Source organism: Ursus maritimus, unplaced genomic scaffold (genome assembly GCF_017311325.1).
Source record: "Ursus maritimus isolate PB19 unplaced genomic scaffold, ASM1731132v1 scaffold_21, whole genome shotgun sequence".
Classification (NCBI taxonomy): Eukaryota; Metazoa; Chordata; class Mammalia; order Carnivora; family Ursidae; genus Ursus; species Ursus maritimus.
The window spans coordinates 37280261-37291649 of NW_024424564.1; the positions used below are offsets into that span (position 1 = coordinate 37280261).

At 39.4% G+C, this 11389-nt stretch overlaps 1 protein-coding gene across 1 annotated transcript; it reads left to right on the forward strand.

The window, feature by feature from the left end:
• The first annotated feature begins 942 nt into the window (after positions 1-942).
• SPIC (Spi-C transcription factor) lies at positions 943-10835 on the forward strand. The gene is made up of 6 exons (XM_008705710.2): positions 943-1045; positions 2462-2487; positions 3264-3360; positions 4121-4233; positions 6134-6242; positions 9312-10835. Exons 2-6 carry the CDS (start codon positions 2485-2487, stop codon positions 9737-9739), a joined length of 750 nt encoding a protein of 249 aa, XP_008703932.1. The 5' UTR covers positions 943-1045; positions 2462-2484; the 3' UTR covers positions 9740-10835.
• Positions 10836-11389: the final 554 nt, after the last annotated feature.

Sequence of the window (11389 nt, forward strand, 5' to 3'; positions counted from 1 at the left end):
GTATCAAAGGTGAGCTCAGATTCCAACAATGCAAAACAGAAAATCTCTCTCCCCACCCAAGAGGTTTACAAAAAATTCTTACGTGGTTTTCCCCCTGGCAAAATGTGATATCTATTAAAATGGTAGAAGGTTGCAGTTAGGTAAGGTTGATTCAGATACATGTTTTAGAAGGTGGAGATGTTTCTGCCTGGTACGTGGGGATACTAGGTCAGACTGTGATGGACAGGTGAAATGGAATGGGTAACTGGGCAGAGGGATGGAGTGGGAAAGGAAGCATTATAGGTGGACGGAGCACTCCATGATTTCCATCAGAGCCACCAAAATCCATCTCCAGTAGAACATTTAGCTAAATAAGAGAACTGGACCTCTCTGCGGATCAGCTTCAAGTGTATCCCGGACCACCACGCATGAGCCATTCCTGACTGTTGGAGAGCCTCTACTGGATTTAGGTATGGAGGGAAGACCATAGCAATGGATTCCATTTCCTGCTTCTAAGTGAATGGTGGTAAATAAGGATAAGGTGGGGATGAGGAGCCTCGAATGCCAGGACTAGAGCCTGCGCCTTTAAGATCTATCAGTAGGAGTGAAGTGGTTTGAGAGGAAAGAGGCCAGTTTGGGAAGGCCAGAGTGAAGATGGTTTATAGTCCAGGCAAGAAAGGCAATATAGGGTCTAGAATCAGGGGAAAAACAGGAACAAAAGTATGAATGAGAGTTGTGCAGGTCAGAGGTTTCTAGTGCGTCTGAGGGGGGCCAGAGCACTGAATTTTACGCTGGGCGGGGGATTCATGGGGTTGGTTTGGATGCTTTTGGCCCGTGGGATATAAACTTCAACGTGTCTCTTCAAAATAATAGCCCCTGGTGTCAGTTGGCTGTAGCATGAAATAGAAATCATGAGTACACTGTATCTTTTAAAAAAAATCCCCTTTTGTAGCACTTCCTTAAAAACAGCTATTTAATGCAACTGTGCCAGTGAGTTCTTGACAGTTCTGTCTTCACGATTCTGGTATTGATGAAACATTTTTGTAAAGGGTTGAAGTGTCTTCTGGTAAGTGTTTAGCTTCTGTTTTTCAAAGTACCTTGTGATAATTTTCTGCTTTGGCCTAAAGAATGTTTTTCAATGACTGTATTCAGATACAAGAAATATGAAGCAATTGAAGTGATCGATCGCGTTTTCGAGCTTTTTTCTTCCCTTTGGGTTTGCTACTTTCAAGAGTTGTGAGAGTTGGTGATAATTTTGTGGAGTATTTTAGTCAAAGTCGTTTAAGTATTTGATTCAAAGTACAATACTCATGTATTTGCTTTGGTGCTTAGTAGTTGAGCCATAATTTAAGGTGGAAAATGTGGTGATATGACATACGAATATATTATGAAATAACCACAATAAGATAACACTTCCGTCATCTCACATAGTTACCTGTTTTAGGGATTTTTTTTCTCAAATTTTCTTTTAATTGACATGGTAACAATGGTATAGTGATTCTGAAGAGCAGAAGAGAATTTCAATGTCTGACATATGTAATTATTATATTGATGGATATGTATAATAGTGTGTTGGATGATATCATCTCTCTACTCTGCAGTGTTAGACAAGTAAGCTCACTGTGTTTGCAGGGCGAGCGATAACTTGCGCAAACAGTTGCTTGTCCTAAATAAAATGATAAGCGATGTTGGACCTCCCACATGCTCTTTCTTGTTATATAGATTTGTTTGTTTTTAGTTCTATAGAACTTAATCAAAAAACCACTTTAATGTGGGTGTGTGTGATCATTGTTTATTTAAAACAAAATCTAACTTACAGGGATAATAAAGCAGACCAAGATTTTTATCCCAGGAGTTTGAAAAGTCAATGGATGGGTTTTATCGGGTAAATTTTATTTGTAACGTAGATTCACATTTCAAGAGAGAAAAAGCCTGTCTTTTACCAGATTCTCAGTAGGCCGACACCAAAAAGATGGGGGTGGGGGCAGGGAATCATGTTATAAATGGAGAGCTATGCTAAGGTAAAAAAAAAAATTCTGATTTTCAGAATTTTTAAATAGTTTTTTTAAGGTTTTATTTTTTAAGTAATCTTTACACCCAATGTGGGGCTCAAACTCACAGCCCCGAGATCAAGGGTCACATGCTCTACGGACTCAGCCAGCCAGGTTCCCCTTAAATACTTAAATTCTTAGAATTTTGAAATACTAAATATTCTCCGAGTTATTTTTATATTCTCTTACAAGTTAAACGATTTAGGGAATTAACTCTATTTAGCTATTTTAACATTTAAAAAGCTTTATAGTAATAGAAAAGCAAAAAAAAGTTCATAGGAAGTTTTGTAAGAAGAAAAATGTGTACTCATTAAAGAGACTTTGGTACTTGTAGTTTATACAGGGTATTTTCAGAAAATACTTTGAGTAAGATCTTTTAATTCAGAGGCACATTAAATACAGTATTAATTCTGTTTATTGCTCTTTTTCAGAATTGTCGGTATATTAATGAAGCATGGTAAGTTGGCATTTTAAAATCTGTGGAGGATTTGGAGGGTGAGCATTCTCTTTGAAGGATGAGGATCCTCCATTTTGAAAATGAAATACATGAGTCAGATTATAAGGGTATGAAATGGTTTGCAAAACAGTTTAATTTGGGGGCACTTGGGTGGCTCAGTTGGTTAAGGGTCCGAGTCTTGGTTTCAGCTCTAGCCCTGTATCGGGGTCCATGCTCAGTACCGAGTCTGCTTCAGATTCTCCCTCGCCTTTGCCCCTCCCCACTTGCATGCTCTCTAAGTCTTAAAAACAGTTTAATTTTAGGTCTTAGAGACATGCTTTTGAAATGAAGAGCATTCCATTTTAAGCAGCAATTCACAGATTGTTTCATTAAAGATAACTTCCTTGATCCCTTTTTCCAAATCAGTCTCCTGCGATTCAACGCCTTACTAAAATTTTACGAGAATGTTAAATACCATAGTATAGAATGCATACCGTTCCCTAAATACTACATATTACAGAGCAGTGGATCTCAATCAGGGTTGATCTTGTCCCCTGGGGTAGATTGGTGACGTCTGAGGCATCTTCGATTATCAGAACTGTGAGTGCTGCTGGTATCCAGTGGGTAGAGACAGGGATGCTGCTAGATTTCCTAACAGTGTGTAGGACAGCCCCCCGCAGCAAAGATTTAGCCAACCCTCATGTCAGTAGTGTCGTGGGTGAGAAACCCTCCTTTATATCAGAAATATAAAGTTCGATTGATAATTTCGTAACTGGAGGGTTCTGCCGTTGTTCTAGCAGTCCTGTGTTGAACAAGACAAGTTGGGACAAGCCTTTGAAGATGCTTTTGAGGTACTGAGGCAACATTCAGCCGGAGATCTTCAGTACTCCCCAGGTAAAGATGTCAGTTCCCTTCTGTCACTGATACATCAAATGGCTTCTTGGTCACACAGACATAAGAGTAATTACCAGAACAGAAAAGACCATTTTTATCTAGTGCATCCGGGATTTATTCTTAACAAAGGCAAAAAGCTTCCAGGGTTACTTAGCCTACCTAAATTTAAAGTGTTACGCATGAAAATGCAAAGAATATAGAGAATGACATTCCACATAGGAATACTAGCACATAATTATTAAAAATTATTTTCTATTAAGCATATCTGGTTGATTATCTAAGAGATAATTGTAACTGTTAAGCATGGGCTTTTCAATTACTCTGATTTGTCTAATAGACCTTCCATACAAGAGATATTCTACTTGGAAGAATTAATACTCTTTTTTTTTGAGAGTAAATATTCTTAGTGTTCTCACCCATTGCCCTAAAGACTATGGAAAGATAGTGTAGGTGAAATACAGGTATCTTGCCTATTGAATTTACACATATTGCGGAAAGTTCCACGATAAAAGAAATCATGGGCTCTCTGCTTGCAAGGAATATGTGCTCCCGTGAAGGAAATGGGATCTGTAAAAGAAGTCTGTGACACCAGCATACTGCAATAAGTGTAGGGAAATGCAAAGTGATAAGAGAACATATGATGAAGCAACCACGTATATAAGCATATGTGCATATACAAACATACATACACATGGCACGCACGCACACATGCAGTTACAAACTTTGACTTTGGCAGTTTCTTTCTCTGTTTTTAAATTAGATTACAAAAATTACCTGGCTTTCATCAACCACTGCTCTCATGTCAGAGGAAATTCCAGCTGCTATGGTGTGCTGCCTACAGAGGAACCTGTCTATAATTGGAGAACAGTGATAGTGAGTACATGGAGCAGTAGATGATCTCCCAGTAACAGGCAAATTCCCTATTCACACTGCCTTCCGTTTGGTGTGTGCTAGCTGAAACCCAGCTTAGAGCAGCAGTGATTGTGAGAACACTCAGGACAGTGGTGTGAATTTGACAGTCGACATGGGTGATCCTCAGTAGTGCTGTCAAGAAGGAAACTGCCCTCCTTCGTTGCTCTTCACCCAGCATCAGAGGGTTTGAATGACTTCTAGAAAGATGTGTTTTTAGGGTTCTCACATGACTGCTTCTTATCCATCTGGAAAATCGCAAAAAAGTATGGTTCCCCTATAAGCCATAGGGCAAAGCCCAAACTTCCCGCACTGGCTTTACTTACAATCTTACACTAACCTGCTCTCTTTCCCGTCCCAAGCTCAGAGCTAGCTACATGTCTTGGACCAACTCATGGATATTGTTACAGCTCCCTGCAAACGAAGTGTCCCCACCATCTGTCTCTCCATGTGTTCTTTTGTATTAGTTTCTTTTTCTTTTTTTAAGATGATGGATTTATCTGAGAGAGAGTGAGTGGGGCGACGGGCAGAGGGAGAGGGAGAGAGAAACTCAAGCAGACTCCGTGCTGAGCTCAGAGCCTGGTGCAGGGCTCAATTCAATGACCCTGAGATCATGACCTGAGCCAAAACCAAGAGTAGGATGCTTAAGGGACTGCACCACCCAGGCTCCCCTCTATTGTTTTCTTTTCTTTTTTTTTTTTTTAAAGATTTTATTTATTTATTCGACAGAGATAGAGACAGACAGCGAGAGAGGGAACACAGGCAGGGGGAGTGGGAGAGGAAGAAGCAGGCTCATAGCGGAGGAGCCTGATGTGGGGCTCGATCCCATAACGCCGGGATCACGCCCTGAGCTGAAGGCAGACGCCCAACCACTGTGCCACCCAGGCGCCCCCCTCTATTGTTTTCTGAATGACAGCTGTCTTAATGTGGTGTCGTGTAAATACAAAATGGTTTTTGTATTTTTTTTCTTTTTCTTTCTCTTTCTTTTTCTTTCTTTCTTTCTTTTTCTTTTTCTTTTTTCTTTTTTTTTTTTTTTTTTTGTCATTACCTTCAACCATGCTATGTCCTTTTCCCGGCCTTCTAAGTTGTTATGTTAGGGCCTCTCCACGAGACATTCCTTCGAAGAGGGAATTTAGGTTCCAGCCTAACCTCTTCTACTTCCACTTAGGGTTGCCAGGTAAAACACAGCATGCTGAATATTTTTATTTGCTAAATATGGCAACCCTGCTTCCCCTTCAACTCCCACTCCCCAGTATATATCACAGCCTCTTGTGGCTGGGGACTCCTTGCCTGCCGGGAAGCCCTCTTACATGGGGTATGGTAAGGTGGTTCAAGTCCATCTTTGCCGAATTAACCCATGGAGACTTGCATATCATTTCTGTATATAATGGTAACAGCTCAGGCTGCTTCCTCCTGTCCCTTTCTCTTGGCTCTGCCCTCCCTCGGCTACCATCTTTCTCCTGTTGTCTCCTCCTGCCCAGGTGGGCATCCAACAGAGGGATGGAAACCCATCTTCCCCTTTATGCTGGCACTTCAATTTTACACTGTTAATTCTTTAAAATTTATTTTTCTCGCTGGATATTTTTAGGGAGAAGGAAGGCAGCAACACCCTCTTCTTTCTTACTGGGAGGGGATGATATGAAAGTCTTCACAAATCCAAAGAGTACACCTTCCATCCCTTGGTCCTCTCTTTATGTGGGTTTGAGGCTAGTTCGGCCCTGGGAGATCTGGCTGCAGTTGAGGATCATGCTTTTTAGAATTTGGGAGATGCTTAGCACTCTTTGTCCCCAGCTTTTGACTTTAGCCATTAACTGGGGGCCACATGGAAAGTCCCACTTAACATCCTGCTGCATTATTTATATAGAACAGTGCTGCGGACCTCTATTTTGAAGGAAATATTCATCAATCTCTGCCAAACATCCCCGAAAACCAGCTGGTACAACCTGCTGTTCTCCATCAAAAGGGAGGAAAAGGTACGTGGATCCATCACTCCTTTCAAGAACCAAATCTTCTTCAAAGCCGTTTTAAAGGGATTTCATATCTTAAGTTTAGAACTCTATTTGCAAAATATTCTTGCATTGCAGTTAAGAATAATTTATCTCTGACAGACTGAACCACTCCAAGCCGTTCATCTTGGGTAAGCCTTCCTATTGCTTCATGGAAATGTGAAGCTGCAAAGTGTCACTTCACTCAAATAAATCTGTATTGAAGAATAATGTGTCTATATTTGGGGTATAGAAAGGGGAACTTTTCCGTAAGTTGTTTTAGCAATCTTATCCTAATTGTGAAGGCCTTGGTATAGAAGTTGTCTTCTCTGTTAAATTTCTTGCAAATGAAGTTCCATAATAATTCAGTCTTTCATAAATTTGAAATCTTGATTTCATAAATTTTAGATGATGGTGATCTCACCTAACAGATGGGCAAAGTGATAAAGCAGGATAATAGCCTCTGTTGGCTACGTTGTAGGCCACACATGTGCACATGTGCTATTGGAGGGAGTGTAAATTGGCACAAAGTTTTGTAAGGCAATTTGGCAATAACTACCAAAAACTTAAATGTTCATATCTGTTGACTCTTAGGGACTATATAATTGAGTGATTGAGTGTGAACTCTGGGTTAATTGTGCGAGCCTGGGAAAATCACTTAACCTTTTGTACCATGGTGTCCTCAAAGAACAAATAATGATAATTGTACAAACATTGTAAGATTGCTGTAAAAATTAAATGAGAAAGCCCATGTAAAGTGTTACACTCATAGCCTGGCACTGGATAATTTCTCAAGATACCATAGGGTGTGTGTGCATGTGCTGTACATGTTAAGATGATTGTTGTAGGAAAAGAATGGAACTAACTGCATCTGTGTATAAGGTACAGAGGTATAAGATGCATCGTAATTTTACAATGAAATCTTTTAATGATACTTTAATAGTTTCTATATTTTCAGTTAACATTTTTTTGAAAACTAGTTTTGTTCCTGCATCTGCATCCTAGAATACTGTATCCTAGAACAAAATTCTAAATATTCAGCAGAACTGATCCTGCAAAGAATAATGTGTAAAATCACACATGTAAAATGAATCTCAATCACTGAATGTTGGTATTGAATATTGAACTATTACTAGTAGTAAGGAGAATGTAATGTAATGTACACGTAAGAAGAATAACACTTCTACCTCTGTTCAGGTGTTCTGCTTGTCACTATTATTTTTTGGGGAGTCACTATTAATTTTTTTAAGTAACTATAAACTCAGTCCAGGATGTAAAGCCTGTATCTTTTCATTGACGTTTTAGTTGTGAAGCTTTGCCAGTATGGGACATATCACCCACCATTTTCTTTTTTTAAAATTTCATCTTCCACCTGAAATAGGGATAATTTGAAACAATGAAATTTCAAAATTATTTGGGGATTCATTATCCAGAGAAAAATAGTACATGCATGAAAGAACACAAAGCTGTTAAAGGGCATGAAGGAGTATCTTACATGTTGATAAAGAACTCTAAAGTACATTTTTTGTTTTAATCCTTTATAATTCCATAATTTAATAATGTACATCATTAAAAGTTCAAAGGATTTAGAAATTCACAAAGAATAAGTAGAAGTATTCCTTCCTTCTTCCCATGCTATGTCCTGGAAGTAACCATTGTCAGTAGTTGGGTATCTTACCCATCGATAGCTAATTTCTGTATCATTCTCTGATTCATTTTAACATATATTACTTACCGGAAAAAGTGCAGAATAACATACCACTGGTATTTTTAAAGGATATGCATATGTTTATATGCAAATTTTTTTGATTTTAAAAATATGTAGAATAGACAGAATTTTACTTTCACTTTGTGCTTCTGTTTGGATCTTTTACTCTGAGCACATAATACTTAAAATTTAAATATTTTCTTCAAAATTGAAAACAAAGTTTAAAAGGTGATCTGTTACCATTGATTTGACCACCGGATACGAGGCAGAGTTTAAGGCTATGACTTTAATTCATGATGTGTTTTTGGTAAGTCCCTTTCATTTCTCAATTTATAATTTCAAGATAATATAATGCAAAAAGATAATCTTCTGAAAAACCTTTGAGGTTTTAGGATGGATGATGACTGATGCAAGAGTATTACTCCCCAGGGACTGTTGAAAGCAGTTTGGGAATCCACTATTCCACTCTCTCTAGGGGAAAAGGGAATTTGGCCATGGATGTGTTAGCTACTGACAGATCTAGTGAGGCATCGTATTTACAGGCCAATTCAGAAGTCACAAAATGGGCTGTCCCCTTTGTTCTCTGTTAGGCCAAAGACATCCAGTCAGCTGAACAAAAATCACAAGTCCTCCTGAAGTTTTCTGTCTAGACATTCTGAAATATAAAGGGCTGTATTCCTAAAGAGGTAGAAACTCTGGTAGTACCATTTTATTTCACAGCAATGAAAAATATCACAATGCCTATTGTCATTGCTCATAAATGATGTCAAAATGTCATGAAGATGGCAGTGAAGGTGGCATTTTCCACTCGTTTTTTCTCTTTGTTTTTCACATAACTATGTAGACCCACATTTTTTTAACCTAAGTCTTTATTTATTTCACTAATATTACTTCATATTTGAATACTGTTTTGCATTTTATAAAAGACATTCACATCCTTTACCTCATTTGACTTAACTCATTTGAATAAAGCCCTTTCAGATGATTTGCTTTCTGAAAATGGCTTTCAAGGCTTCTCTCTATTTAAAACCACTAACCTTTGCAGCTCTTTTTGCACAGTTCTGTTGTTCTAACATAAGACATAAAACCACAAGATACGATTGTGAAGAAAGACCACCTGACAGACGGACTCAATAAAGAGGCACCAGGCTTCCCTTTTCCAGTGAAGGACAGTAGAAAATTTTTGCAGCATCCCCAACAAAGAAAGGTCCAACTGAAACTTAGGGCCAAACTGACCTCTGACTTTTAAGTCCCAGTGCAGCTTTGAATTTTGTAGTCGCTCAACAAACCCTTCCTGAGGATTTTGTGTATAGCCGTGGTGGAGCGTGACACTGTTTTCTCCGTTTTAGGTAGGAAGAAGCTCCGACTGTTTGAATACCTTCATGAATCCCTGTGTAATCCTGAGATGGCATCTTGTATTCAGTGGGTAGATAAAACCAAAGGCATCTTTCAGTTTGTATCAAAAAACAAAGAAAAACTTGCCCAACTTTGGGGGAAAAGAAAAGGCAACCGGAAGACCATGACCTACCAGAAAATGGCCAGAGCGCTGAGGAATTACGGAAGAACTGGGGAAATCACCAAAATTCGGAGAAAGCTGACTTACCAGTTCAGTGAGGCCATTCTCCAAAGACTCTCTCCATCTTATTTCTTAGAAAAAGAGATCTTCTACTCACCATATGTTCAACCTGAGCAAGGCTTTCTCAACTTCAGTAACTGGAATGCAAATTATAATTGTCCATATGCTGATTACCATGAGCTAAGCCACCCTGATTGCTAAATATTCTCTTACAGTTCATGATCTCTTGGCATCAGAAATGCCTACCAACTTCAGGATTTTTCTCTTCAGGCAAATGCTGGAGAAGGAAAAACAATTAACTTCATTGTTTCTAATCTTTTCTTAAATCATAATCTATACAGACTTGGTGAAAAAATCTGCCAGTGAAGAACTTCTAAATGATCGAACCCCATTTGAAAGTATAGACTAAATGTCCTTGCTCTTACTATTGTTTATGCAATACCGCTAGATAAACAATGCTAGTAGAGATGATGTGACCTGTATCGATTTAAACATTGTTTTCCTGTCATACACTCAGGCAAAAAAAAGAAAAAGAAAAATGACTAACATATATCTGATGGCTTTAGTGACAACAAAATAATTGCATATGATAGTCTTTATTGTAAAATACATTCAAGACTTTAAAAAGTATATTTTCTCTGCACTTCAGACCTCAGGGTCTGTAACCCTGTGGCGCTAAAGAAATGACCTAAGGAAAATGCCACCTACCTACCTTAATGATAATAGAACTTCAAAGCTTATGCTTCCCACAAATCAATTGCCAGCATTTCTCCCTAGGGTAGATCCAGGGCCCAACATTTCTTGCCATCCTGCCACTGAGCCACAAGAAGGTGCTCTTGCCTTGTTGTCTCTCGGGCCCAACTTTGAAATGTGACTTCCTCTTCCCTTGAACTACCCAGCTAAGACCAGGCTGAACAATTGGAAAAAAAACTTCTTCTTTGATAGGATAGAGATTAGCAAATAAATCCAGAGAGGAGCCAGGTCTTTGAAGGCTGTGGTTTATTCTCAACATTCCATGAGGAATGAAGAAAGAAACACGATTCTTATCTCCTGCTTGGCAGTTTCCTCCTTGCCCCGTCTGTATTAGCCATGACACAGGGGAGCTTCCTAGACTACATGGGCCATCTTCAGTCCAGGCCAAGAGCTTCCTGGAGCCTACCCTGTTTGATTTGTACCATTGTCCTTTTTCTTTATGTTCTGGTGCCCGCCGGCCCTCAGGGATTCTTAAAAACATGGCAGACTAAATAAAAGGTAATGACACTGTCCATCTGCACATGTAGTCTGGCCTGGTACAAGCTGAATGTTTGCATCCTCCCCCAGAATCCTATGTTGAAACCTAATCCTCAGTGTGATGGTATTCGGAGGCAAGCCCTTTGGAAGGAAGAGCTCCCACAAATAGGCTTAGTGCCTTGTAAAAGAGGCCCAGAGAGCTTCCTCACCCCTTGTGCCTTCGGAGGACACAAGACGGCCGCCTATGAACCAGGAAGCAGGCTCTTAGCAGACACTGTGCTGGCGCCTTGATCTTGGACTGCCCAGCTTCCTGAACTGTGAGAAATAAGTTTGTGTCTATGACGCCTGGTTTATGCTATTCTGTTAACAGCAGCCCAAAGGGGCTAGGACAGTTTCAATCAGTGCTAACCTTAAAAGTAGGACCGAGCATTTATGTTCACTCTACAAAGAGATACGCTCTGTAAATTAGTAACATTCTACCAGACGTTGCAAAGAGGAAGAGGTTTTACCACACAGATCAGCCAACAACTTCATAAAATTCCGTTAACATTTTACTTCTCTCCGTAGTCCCTCCTCCACCCATTGCCAGCTTGAGGGGTTCATCTTAACAATCCTCCAAGC